This window comes from Salarias fasciatus, chromosome 16 (genome assembly GCF_902148845.1).
Source record: "Salarias fasciatus chromosome 16, fSalaFa1.1, whole genome shotgun sequence".
Taxonomy (NCBI): domain Eukaryota; kingdom Metazoa; phylum Chordata; class Actinopteri; order Blenniiformes; family Blenniidae; genus Salarias; species Salarias fasciatus.
Window position 1 is genome coordinate 4,785,175 of NC_043760.1, and position 13,593 is coordinate 4,798,767.

The following is a 13,593-nucleotide window of genomic DNA, read 5'->3' on the forward strand; positions in this document are numbered from 1 at the left end:
TCTTACCTGATCCTCTGCATCGCCGGCTGAGGCGTGTATCTCTGAGGTGTGATCACTCCGGACGGCTCCACGTACAGCTTCCCAGAGCTCACCGAGTTTCCCTTCATGTTGCTGGCGAAGGCGGTGTACACGCCCTCGTCCTCCGGCAGCACCACGGGCAGGCGGAGGCTGGCTCGTCCATCCTGGAGAACCTCCATCTGGTATCGCCCACCAGCCCTGAGACGCTGACCATCTTTGTACCACGCAATCTGCAAGCAGACGTGATGATCGACTTTCACCTCATGCTGTACGACTTATTCGGCATCGTGAAGTGTGAAACCTGCACAGCGTGATAGCTTCAAACCCTGCACCAGGAACAAAAGGTCCCATATGCAGGGGTTCAACCCAATGAGTCGTTTGTAAATTTGTGAGTTGTTTAAACTCAACCAAGTCTCTCAAGCCAGACGGGACACTTTGAGATACATTCACACTTGACCTGGTGTCTTTAAGCTTCAGTCGCAGTCTTCAGACCCGTGCAGGACATTTCAAACAACCAAACAGCAGTTTGTTTCTTTATTACAGCCCTGCATACCCAAAAGCACACTTGGATTCTTTAAAAGGGAGCCTGGTTTTAAAGCTGAGTTGTTTCACATTTTACTAAAAACAGAACAAAGTTTTTTCAACCATATCCATCCATCTTCTGTACTTCTTTGTCTTGTTCAGGGTTGTGAGGCTCAGGAGTCGATCCCAGCTGACTATGGGTGATGAGAGGCTTTATTCATTGTTCCCTGAATCAGATCACTGATTGGTCACTGGACAGAATGACTCAGTCTACTGATATATTTAATCAGAATCAAGAGAAAACAGCAATAAATTGAAGTCTGACATAATCCAATCCAAAAACTGAGAGTAGATTCAACAGCAGCTGAAGATTCAGGGAGACCGTTTTATAATGCTTCTGCCTGAAGAACCAGTGAGCTGAGTCTGAACTGCAGTAAGTCGTGATTTGCTTCATGACTTAGACTTAGTCACCAGGATCATTTGCATGGACTGACTACAAAAGAAGGGCACTGCGTTTCAAAGGACCCCCAGTGACCCTACTAATCCCCACCCAGACCCTGAGTCCCCCTCTGGAAGGCTGCAGAAGAGCCTTGGCGGTCGACCGCCCCAGTACCTTTGGCAGCGGGTTTCCAGCCATCCTGCAGTGGAACGTGACACCCATCCCCTCCACGATACGATAGTTTTTCACAGGTGTGTCGAAGGCCGGCTGCACCGCCTCTTCCTCAGCGACGGTCACCACCAGCTCTCCGTCCTCCATCACCAGCTCGGTGTAGGAGATCCTCATGATGCGGAGCTCGATCTCCTGGATGATCCTCTCCTCGAAGGCCGAGATCAGGAACTCCTGCCAAACATTGACAGTTGAAGCTGGGCATCCATTTAGATTTTCTGATCCACTTCACAAGGGCCCACTTTGATTTACAATTCAATTCGATTCTGAAGTCAGCTGACGATTTTTCTCTCATTGTACCAATTTCACTTGAACATGAAAGTAAATTGAAGAAAACTAACTTGGACTTAGTGTATTATTAAAAGTATGTTTGCATTAGGGGTTGAGGCCAAATAGTTACATTAATCAAGTAAGTTTGACTGAATATGACCTGAGCAAAACAAACATAGTATAATAATTTAAATTAAACAGCAGGTAGAGTGAATAAGGTGACTACAAACACTGTGAGATAGTTTACAAAGCTTTAGTCCAACATTATACAGCAAAACAAACTCAACTGGATTTGAAGGGAAGCAATCAAAAGAGATAATTCTCCACCTTGAACTTTGTCGGTGGAACCTTCAGTGCTGCTGTAAATGATGCTGAACATTCAGAATGTTTCTCACCGAATTAAATGATCTCACGAGATCTTTTCTCCTAGTGATGAGATCTTGTGAGATCTGGTCACACGAGACCACTCAGCATGAATCGATGTTGGGCCATTTAAAGTGAAATCAATTCAAAATGATGAAACATTTATTTTTATCAGTGGACATACCGATTCTGAGACGAAGCTCATGGGGGTGGTGACCCTCCTCTGCTCCACCTCGTACTGACTCAGGACCACTGGCTCCTGAACCACCGTTGTCGTCGTCACTTGGGATGTATACGTCACGTCCTGTTGCTTCATGTAGGCTTCGTAGGCCTCTGTGAAAGGCGAAAAGACCGTGAGGAAACAGGACTCTGGGCCGTTCGCCAGGACACAGACAGGAAGCCAGTGGTTACCTTCCTCCAGCAGGGTGGCAGAGGCTGAGACTTCTCCTTGAGTGTTACGGGCAAAAATGGTGTATTCGCCGGCATCGTCAGCGAAGGTCATGGAGATCTCCAGTCTGCATTCTCCTGTCTCCTTCTTATAGGCTACTTTATATCTGAGGAGAAACCAACAGTCAGGTGTGAGAGGAAATTCAGGACGACATTTCTGAGGGAGGCGGTGACGGACTGGTACCTGTATCCAGTGGTGAGCGGCACGCCGCTCTTCTTCCAGATGATGTGAGGTCGGGGGTTTCCTCCCACCTGACACTCGAACACCACGCTCCCTCCCTCCACCAGCTTCTGCACGGTCGGCTTCTTGATGAAGAAGGGAGCGGCGGTTTCTCCGGAGCTCACCTCCACTGTCACCTGCTCTGTCGTCTCCATAGCGACACTGGTGACAACAGAACGATCAGATATCTATCTAGATATAACTACAATGAACATCATCAGACTGTGAACCGGGTGTAAAACAACTTCCAAAGATGGAAGACAGCAGAAAGCCACAGAATTACAAACATGGAGAACATGGAGGATGCCAGTCAACGACAGGACTACAAAAATGAGGAGAAATATGACTACACGTCACCAGTTTTCCTACTGGAATAAACCCAAACACCTTCAAACAAATGTTTTGTCATGATTCTTCCAATTGTTGTGGAACTACAAAGACTCAAATTCAAGATGTTCTCATTGATTTGACAGTAAACACTGCCATTTTGCTGCTGTGTATTAGGCAGTGTTTATTTACTGTCTAATCAATGAGAACATCTTGAATTTGAGTCTTTGTAGTTCCACAACAAGTGGAAGAATCATGACAAAACATTTGTTTTTCAATTCCACAGACCCGGACATCGATGGAACGGTTCTCATCTCCTTTAATAAGATTTTAATCAAAGAAGGTTTCAAAATTTTGGCACATCATATTTTTGTTTTCAGAAACTTGAAGCTGAATATGCTACCTTGGTGGATTCATTTCACAAATGTTTCCAGACTCACGTTTTAGCTTGAGTGATTCCGATCTCGGTGACGGCAGTAACTTCCTCGCGACTCTCGATCTCCTCAGACACTGAAACAGAGTGAAAGACATGGGTATCGAACCCTTACCCCTTGCTATGTGTGTCTCGCGCGCCCGCCACCTGTTACCTTTGACCAGCAGGTAGCAGGAGGTGCTGACGGTTCCCGCCTCGTTGGTGGCGGTGCAGGTGAAGCGGCCGCTGTCTTCAGCGAAGGCCTCGCGGATCACCATGCGGGCGAAGCCGCTCTGGTAGCTGATCTGGAAGTCGATGGAGGTCTCGATCTTAAAGTCCTCCCTGAACCACATGATGACGGGCGCCGGGTGGCCTCCAATCTGACACTCCAGGGTCACCGACTCGCCCTCCGTCACCGTCACGTTCTTCAGGCCCTGTGAGGGAACCGAAGATCGTTCAGCATTTCAACCAGAAAAACCATCGGCTTCCCCTGACTGGCTCCACCCACGTCTCCGTTACTGCTGGACACACCTCCATCATATCATCAGTAATGCTGACTACACTCACGTGATTATTACCACTGACTCGGCCCACACTGCTACTCCTGTACACTTATCTCTGACTCCGCCCACTTAAAACTGACCCCACCCACATAACTGTCCGCCAGTTCTGGCTCCACCCACATTACTGTCGCAGTTAATCCTTGCTCCACACACATTGCCGTTTTTACTCACCGTGAGCAGTGTTGGAGGGACGACGGGTTCCTGAGCTCTCAGAGGGACAGCGGCCGCCTCCTAAACAGGAAGAAGAGGAAGAAGAAGAAGAAAAAGGGATGAAGGTTCAGGAAAAGCAGTGAGGGCAGACGTGAGGATGGGGGCTGTTAAAAGAGGTGAAGCCCTGCAGGTGGATGAAGGTCAGCGGGAGGAGGAGGAGGAGGAGGGGTCTTCATGAGGGGAGGCATGTGATTGGCTGCTGGTCAGCTAAGAGACCAACCTGTGGTTCCCAGTCCTCAAACTCCTCCTCACTCACTGCGGCTGGCTCCAGCTGATAGCGGCTATCTTTGAACGGCGGAGGGACGGGCTCCGGGGTGACCGCCGCCGCCCGCCGCGCCGGGCTGGGGGACTTGACGGGTTTGATGACCTTTCTGGTGGCTGACGGTGAGGAGAGCTCTTTGTGCAGAGTGGCAACGGCAGAGCCAGCGATGGACACCTGACCAACGCCAACAAGAAGAGTGATTCAGCGTCCAGAGAGAGTAGGTCAGTCCAAGAGGAGAGGGATTACATGGGGAGCGTGGCTCGGACGGGAAGTGAAACCAGCAAACGCACACCAACATCGGCTGAACCGCTAGCACGGCAAACGAAGAGAAATAATGGGACGTGGCAGCCAGATGGAGGGTGGAGGGTGGAGGATGGAGGATGGAGGATAGCGTGAAGCCCCTTGGGGGGCGGGGTTAGAGTGAAGGCGTGGAGCTTTCAAGATGGAGGTGAGAAGGTGAACACCGCAGCTGAACGGGTTAACCGTGAGGAGGACGAGGAGGAAGCTCCTCTTACCTCGGGACTCGCCTCACGTTTGGGGACAGAAACTTTAGAGACGGAGAAATGCACCGTCGAGGTGGAGTCCACACCCGGAATCTGGAGTGAGCGACAGAGTGAGTCAGAGGGCGTACACGCAGCAGCAGCAGCAACCACGAGCCCGCAGGGGGCGCCATCCACCGCACAGCGCACCTGAGTGGACACCTGCGGGGTCACCACCTGGGACACCTGTGGGGTCACGACCTTCGTCACCTGGGACACTTGGGACACCTGGGACACTTGAGACACTTGGGACACTTGGGAGACTTGGGACACTTTGGAAACCTGCTGGGTGGCAGTCTTCGACACCTGGGTCACCTGTGGGGTCACGACCTTCGACACCTGGGTCACCTGTGGGGTCACGACCTTCGTCACCTGTGACACTTGGGAGACTTGGGACACCTGCGGGGTCACAGTCTTCGACACCTGGGTCACCTGTGGGGTCACGACCTTCGACACTTGGGTCACCTGTGGGGTCACGACCTTCGACACTTGGGTCACCTGCGGGGTCACGACCTTCGACACCTGGGTCACCTGGGTCACCTGTCCTGCAGCCTCTCCCAGCAGTGTTGTGGTGGTTCGAACGTGTTTCTCTGTGCTCGCTGCTGCCACCTGCTGCCTCGCCTCCACCCTGCCGGCATCCTGCTCCACCTGTTCCTGTTGCTCCTCCTCTTCGCCCGGTTTGCGGACCCGGGCGAGGTCCACGGCGGCCACCACTGTGGCCACGGCCTCAGCTTTTTTCTCGCCCTGCAGGGAGAAGCAGCAGCAGACAGAGCTGAAGACGTCCGTCTCTGTCTTCACCTGGAACTTCACCGCCTCTCACACAGTCTGAGATCTAATCTCAGAATGTTGAAGACTTTCACATTTTCTGTTTATTAGTAACAAAATGACGGTTGTTGAGAATATAAAGACTGAATCTCAGATGGGTGGAGCACACTACCTTCAAACATCCACCAAGGGGCGACAGAAGTTTCCAGTCTGCTGTTTCAGGTTCCTCTGAGGCAGCTGCTGGTTCATGATGAACCGGGACAAACGCCTCAGAACACAGTCAAACTGGAAACTTCCCACTGGGAAAGTGGGAGATTTTGAAGAACTCCCAGAGGCTTGTCTGACATAATCAGCATGTCAAATATCAAAACGTAAAATGTGATGGAGGAGCTTTCATGTGCATGCTGTGGAGTGAACAGCAGGTGTTCAGCTCTAACACTGTGCGGCATCCCACAAGGTTCCACTGTGGGGCCACTACGTTTCTAAAGAAATTACTTTTTTTTTTACTGTGACCAAAGATAAACACTCAGATCTTCAGACAGGATGGGCGAAGTGAGGGGCGTGGTCAGAGGGTGTCCGTCAAAACAACATACACATGAAGGTGAAGCAGCTGTGAGGAGACAGCAGACAGCAGAGGAAGCTCCACCTGCAAGATGGATCCCAAGTACCAGCCTGAACTGCAGCTGCCACAATGGTTGCCATGGCAACACTCCAACCGGTCCTTACAAGGCGCAACGACACACACCGAACGTGTTTGGTGGTAATCGCTCGGCACTCGAGCAGCTCACGACCAGCTCACGACCTTCACACTGCTAACACTGAGTGAGTGAGCGGCCTCACCTGCTTGGTGGACACCACCTGCTGCTCCCAGTGTTTCTCCATGTGCAGCTGGGTGGCGCTGCTCACACTGCTCATGCTGGTGTAGCTAGCTTCAGCCACGTAGTCTTCCTGCTTCCACGGCGGCAGAACATCAGCCGAAGACGAAATCTGCAGGAGGAGGGGGCGGAGGTGAATACGAACCCTCAACACAGCCATTGAAATTCAGAAATAGAGAAGGGCAGGTAGTTTAGAAAAGCAGAGGTACTATAGATAAGAATTTAGAGAAAAGAAAAAATGCTTGAGTGTTTCTTGACGTGGGAGTCCGATCGAAGGTCCTGACCTGTTTGCGGGTCATCACCGGGGACTTGACAGGTCTGATCGGGGAGATGGAGAGTTTGGTAGACGGAGAAACGGGTCTACAGAGGGCAACACCACCGATCAGACAGTTGTATTGAAGAACAGGTATTTAAAGGAATACTCCCAAGATTTCTGACCTACGCCCTATCCCTATCATTGACAAAGTTAGACAAGCTCATAAATACATTTTTTTGTGTCTGTGCGTCCAGTGGCTGGTTCCCAGCTGTTAGCATCGTAGTTAGCTTAGCTCAATTGCTTGAAGTCAATAGGAAACAGAGCCGGACTGACGAAAGTGGACAGAATAATCCTTCCAGTGGTCCAGGGGATGGCATATTAGCACGTGAAGTGAATCCGAATGGTTATGAAACATTTTAAAAGACATGTTATCTTTTCAATCTGTTAAAATAACGTTTTGATACACACAGACCTGTGCATGCGCAGTGCTCCGCGGAAGGATATACCGGAGCACAGCAGTAGAAGCCATAGACTCAGCAGCTGTGTGCCGGTATATCCTTCCGTGGAGCACTATGCTTGTGCAGATCTGTGTGTATCAAAACGTTATTTTAACAGATTGAAAAGATAACACATCTTTTAAAATGTTTCATAACCATTCAGATTCACTTCACGTGCTAATACACCATCCCCTGGACCACTGGAAGGAGTATTTTGTCCACTTTCGTCAGTCCGGCTCTGTTTCCTATTGACTTCCAGCAATTGAGTTAAACTAACTACGATGCTAAAAGCTGGGAACAAGCCACTGGACGCACAGACACAAGAAAGGTATTTATGAGCTTGTCTAACTTTGTCAATGATAGGGATAGGGCATGAGTCAAAAATCTTTGGAGTATTCTGTTAAGAACGCAACTGGAAAATGGCCACTAGTCATAACATTTTGAGCGGGAGCTCTGTTGGTGAGGACGCACCTGACGGGAGCCGGGGTCGGTCCCTTCACGTGTCGGACCGGTGAAGGAGACTGCTGGCGTCCTCCAGTCACCTTGGACATGAAGGACGGTGGCGACTTGGAAGTGGGCTTCGGAGGAACCCGTGGTGGGGTTCTGTGAGCTAAATGCTGAGTCATCATTCCTCCTTCCATCTGCATCTCCATCATGGTGGTGGCCTGGAAACTGGCCTCCACCTTCTGAAGACAAACAGGGAGGACGTGTGACTAACGTGTTGGGACGCCTGCACACTGCAGCACCTCAACACGGACACGGGGCATTCAGGATAAAAAACTGTTAAATGGACCAAAGTGCTCAGGTTCTTTTCATTCCTGCTCTGACTCACCTTCTGCATTCGGATCTCTGAAGACGCCATCTGAGATGAGGACACAATCGTTTTTGTTTTCTTTATGGGGACAACTTCTTCACCTGAGACAGAGACACAAGGAAGGGTTAATGACAAAAGCAGAGACAGAGAACACAGTGACACAATAGAGTGATAGAACAGAGTGACAGGACTGAACTGTGCTTCTCACCTTGGACTAGCAGCTCAGCGGTGGAGGTGGCCCGTCCACTGCTGTTGGTGGCCGTCACAGAGTAAGTCCCAGAATCCTCGGGGAAGGCCTCTGCGATCAGCAGGCTGTACAGGTCTCCGTCCTGGAGGATCCTGAAATCGGCGGAGCTCTGGATCTCGGCTCCCTCTCGGTAGAACTTGACGGCAGGGGTGGGGATCCCGGAGACTCGGACATCCAGTCTGACCTGGCTGCCCTGTCTCACTGTGGAGCTCTGCAGTCTCTGGACAAAGTTTGGAGGCGCCGTCTCGGCTGGAGGGCGTCAAACATGTCCAGTTAGTACACGCTACAGAGCCATGTCTAGGAACCAACAGAACCACAACTTGTCCACTACTTGTCTGACCTGTAACCAGCAGTTCGGCAGTGCTGGTGGCCTGACCGGCTCCGTTGGTGGCTCTGACGGAAAAGCGTCCGCTGTGTGCGGCGGTCACAGCGGGGATACTCAGAACAGCGCGGCCGTCGCTGAACGAGATGTGAACGCCGGGTAGAGCGGCGGCAGAAAGAACCTGGCCATCACGGAACCAGCTCACCTCAGGAACTGGAGAACCTGCGTGGGGTGGAGTCACAGATGTTAGGCTCTGTCCACACAGCTCGGCGCCCACATGTTAAAAGGCGGCTTCCTTACCACTAACTTGAGCCTCGAACGTCGCGGCACTACCCTCAAGTGCCACGACGCTCTGCAGCGGCTGCGTGAACGTCGGCGCCTTCGTAGACATGTTGGTCGGCACCCTGCAGACAAAAATCAGGTCATCAGTCAAACCCTGAGAGGCGGCACCCCGCTCAGCCTTAATACTGTCAGCCAATCAGCTGCTGACTCTGGTTTCCATGGTCATTCAGTGTGAGACAGAGAGTGAAAGGCACACAAACTGGTGTGAGATGTCCAGGTGTTCTTGAGTGCTTTTACTGCGTTTTAAACAAGATGTCTGGTAGCAAAGACCCCCTCAGATCTGGTCTCAGAGCACATACCAGATCTTGTCCTAGACCTGGTCTCAGAACTGGTTCCAGATCTGGTCCCAGCTCTGGTCCCAGACTATTTCAAGAACTGGTTCCAGACGTGATTTCATGCCCATAGAAGCAGTTTACAAGATTTTCAGTTGGATATTTTGCAGAGTCCAAAGTTGACCTGTGTGACCTCAGTTCACTATAATATTGACATTCAGGAAAACACACGACTACAGAATATCCCTCCACTAAACACTGGAAACACTGGGGCTACTGCAAACATGAGAAGGTTTCATCGGAAATACTGAAAATGCTAGGAATTCTGGAAATACTTGGGGCACTAGGAATGCTATGAACACTGGGAATACTATGAATACTGGGGACACTGTGAGCTGGTCCACACTGTCAGAGACAACCACACACATTTAAATCAACACGGAATTAACATTTTACACTGGGAACATTGGGAACATTCTACATATTGTCAATATTGGAAATAATGGGAATACTGGGAACTTGATATGCAGTGGACACTGAGGTTATTGAGCATACTAGGAACACTACTGGGAATACTGGCAATGCTAGGGAATGTTCGGAACACGAAGGACTTTGTTAATATCGGGAATACTGACAATTTGGAGGACACTGGAAATACTGGAGACACTCGGAATACTATGAAAAATGGGAACACTGGGGAAAACTGCAAAGACTGAGAATACCAGGTGTACTGGAAACACTGGGATGACTGATCACACTGGAAACACTTGAAGTACTGGGAATACTAGGAACACTGGGAAAACTGGAAATGCCAAGAACACTGGGGAGCTGGTAACTATCTTGCAGTAACAAGACAACTAACATCACACTCAACCATGCGTTACTTGATTAAATTAAGAACAAAGAAACCTGAACTATCACACCTGCTGGTCCTCTTCCAGACAGTGGAGGTGCGAGTGGAGGAAGATGCAAGAAGGGGGAGGTGTCAACATGAGGATGTGGTGCCTCAGACTGAGGTGTCAAGTGTACAGGTGTCAGGTGTCCAGGTGTGCAGGTGAAGTGAATTGTGTTGATGCTTTGCTAGCATGTGATTCATATTTCATCACTTCACTTTATATCATTTCTATAATTAAATAACTGTACAGTTCATGTTTCTGTTTTCACATCAGGCCCAAAGCAGGAAAACATCATCAGAGCACTGTTAGCTGCATAGAAAGAAACTTTTTTTTTAATCTTTAAGTGGGTGTTAATCAAAAATCCGTGACTTAACACACAACTGGCAGTGATCGGTGCACTTGTTCCTGTCATATTAAACCATAATCCCTTTTAGATCACAGCCTTCACAAAAAGTTGGTGGTAATGGTGCTTGGAATCAGATTTCAGGAAGCCCAAACAAAGAACATAACAGAAACATTCCCAGCAGCTTATTTATCCATGAATGGATCAATAAATGTCCTGATCAATCTGGAATGGGATTAAAACAGTCATCATCACGACACCAAGAAAATGGACAGCTGATCAACAGGACGAAGAGTCCACTGAGCTCAGCAGGTTGGAGAGAGATTCAGAAAGACCGGAAGAGTTCCAGGAAGACAGAGATCTGGAGAGACCGAAAGACTCCCAGATAGACAGAGATCTGGAGAGACAGGAAGAGCCCCAGAAAGACAGGAGGTGTTACATTATGGGAGGAGGTGTTGCAGTGTGGTCAGTTATATCTGGTCAATACAGAACTGAATGGTCTAAAGACTATCCCAGACTACCTGAAGAACATCATCCATCCAGTCACTGAGACCTGAGCAACACAGGCCTCAGTTCGTCCTCATGGACCACAATAGAGGAGGCATCATCAGTGAACAGCTGTTGAAGAATGGGGAAATGGAGAAACCTGGACTTTGTCAAGACCTGGATCAATAGAAAATTCATAGATCAGCTGGTACCTCTGGACCAGGACCTCAGTGAGCTTCAGGCCGTCCTTCAGGTCTCAGCAGACAATCAGTCCACTGGTGGACAGCAGGAGACCTTGTCAAGCTGGACTTGATACTGGAGGTCACAGGACCAGTCATTGAGGCCTGGGGTCTGTTTCACGAAGTAGGTTCAACAAATGCTGAGTCTCATTCTGAACCGAGAGTCGATCGACTCTGAGACAGGGATCTCTGAGTTTTCAGTTTCAGAAAAGCTGATTTAAATAAGTTAGATCAACTCTGACCTGGAGTTAAGCTTGAGCACCACAGCTTTAAATAGACAGCATCAATGGAGCTCTGTTTTGATGAGTCACCATGGCAGCGGGGAAGCAGAGGGAGGATGCCATTTTAATGCAACTCATTTGAATATGTTTTTAGGAAGTACTGTAAAATGCTGCAGCTGCAAAAAACAGGGAGAACACTGCTGCTCGGGTCAATGCATTAGTTTAAATGTAGTCTGAAATCACAATAATGTTACAGGGGAATCTGCCTGAATTGTCGACTACTGATTAATTGAGGTGCGATCGGACTGGGAGAAGCACACTTGGCAGCAACTTGAAACAGTGACACCTCGGAATAATCTCATGGGAGAACCATGATGACTTTCAACACCTTTTACGATGAAGAGTAAGTGTTTAAGTGTTTGTTTGATAGTTATTTTTTCTCAAAACCAAGCTGCTTTCACACCCATAACCGTCTTCTCCCCTATGTCATGTTCATATTATGTGTGTGTGTGCGTGCAATTGTACGTGAGTGCGTGCGACACTGCATGAAACACTGGTATTTGCAATAAAGGACCGATCAGGTTTTATGCAGATGATGAACTATGATGTCAAACGATCCCACTAAAAAAGACAATTGTCTGGAAATGCTGAGGTCTGATAACCGTCTCCAATTTTTAATTCTCTGCTCAGTAACGCTGCACCTTCATCAGCGGACCGTTATCAAAAGAACACGATGTTAGTGAATAGAGTCTCCACCGAATGAGCCCAATGGACTCTAATAAAGCAACACTGAGCTGTTTTAAATAACAGACTACAGAAAGCAGTTTAGAGTTTCCCTCATTTCAGGGTTGACAGACAGATGCTTCTACTGAAATGAGATCGCATCTCTGAGCAGCAACTGTTGACCTTTTCCAGAAAATTTCCCCACAAACACAAAGCCGAGGAACATTCTGTGTCGGCTGGTTGAAAAGTGTCAAGCAACACAGTGAGTGAAGACGCTTCAATACACTCTGACTTCAGCAGAGTCTGGACCGAACTGTCTGGACCAGTCAGATCCAAGATGGAAGACATCTAAAAATACAGAGCAGCTGTCGATGGTCCTCCGAGCTGTCGGGTGGGTGGGGGGGGAGTTAACACAGGACACTGACACTATAAATACCCCCCCACCACCACCATCAAGACACACACACACACACAGCGGGCTGTGATTGACAGCCACCATGTGCACATATCTGGAAGTGATAGCCCCGCGGCTGATTCCCTTAAAAAGCCATCAAGCGACAGCTGAGTGCCGCTGCCGTGCAGTCAGGGCTATTCTGGGACCCCCGATCACCTTCAGACACACACTCACACACACACACACGCACAAGCACACAAATACACTCACAGATACGCACACACGCACACACACATATACATTGAAAACTGGAAACACACTGAAAGCTTACTTGTGTGAACAAGGATGCCCGGGACCCCGTGGGGGTCTGTGGCGGTCTGTGGGGGTCTGGATCCAGAACACGTGCAGAGAAAGTCCAAAGGACCCGCGGGGCCTAACGGAGCTGTAGGCCGGCGCCCCGTTGGTGTGCTCCTCCTCCGCTCAGCTCTCCTCCAGCCGAGGCGTCCGGGCCGGAACGCTGAGTCTGCGCCGAGCCGCACCCCCGACCGCCGCCTTTATACCCCTCTGACATCACGGGAGGGGGAGGAGCCTTTACACCTGTTTGACTGCGGGGGGCGGTGCTTCAGCGCAGACAGACAAAAGGCATCGGCCAATCAGAAAATTTGTACAGGAATTCAAACTTTAAAAATATTCCAGAGGTCACGTAAAGCAGGTCCTCAGCTGGTCTGACTGCAGGACCCTCCATCAACCCCGACCGACACTCAGGGGATGAGCCGCACTTTAATTTAAACCCTCTCTCTTTTTAACAGACTCAGTGTTTTCAAGCACAAAAAGACTGATTTTTATCTCCTGATAAGAGTCTCGAGGTCTGGAGGACAGTAGACCAAGATCACAGATCAGAGTGTGTGTCCAGTTTGTGTGTGTGTGTTGAGCTGGAGCTGTGAGGAAACTCTCAGATGAAGGTAGAACTGTTCTCATCTCACAGCTGCTCCACAGCTGGAGAGAATTTTTCAATCTGCCATCAAAGATCCAGAGGTCTGTTGGTTTTTATTTTTAACTCTTTTGTATAAAGTCCCTGGAT

The 13,593-nt window shown here is 49.4% G+C and overlaps 1 protein-coding gene across 1 annotated transcript in view; it reads right to left on the reverse strand.

The window, feature by feature from the left end:
* The window catches only part of LOC115402767 (titin-like), a 205,830-nt gene extending 192,858 nt beyond the window's left edge, over positions 1–12,972 (reverse strand). The window contains 19 exon segments of the mRNA XM_030111303.1: positions 7–248; positions 1,154–1,381; positions 2,025–2,173; positions 2,252–2,394; positions 2,472–2,669; positions 3,275–3,344; positions 3,422–3,680; positions 3,981–4,040; positions 4,240–4,455; positions 4,797–4,877; positions 4,971–5,564; positions 6,426–6,572; positions 6,745–6,820; positions 7,685–7,899; positions 8,046–8,128; positions 8,236–8,523; positions 8,615–8,818; positions 8,897–9,000; positions 12,844–12,972. Coding sequence (XP_029967163.1) covers positions 7–248; positions 1,154–1,381; positions 2,025–2,173; positions 2,252–2,394; positions 2,472–2,669; positions 3,275–3,344; positions 3,422–3,680; positions 3,981–4,040; positions 4,240–4,455; positions 4,797–4,877; positions 4,971–5,564; positions 6,426–6,572; positions 6,745–6,820; positions 7,685–7,899; positions 8,046–8,128; positions 8,236–8,523; positions 8,615–8,818; positions 8,897–8,987 — 3,344 coding nt within the window. The 5' untranslated portion in view covers positions 8,988–9,000; positions 12,844–12,972.
* Positions 12,973–13,593: the final 621 nt, after the last annotated feature.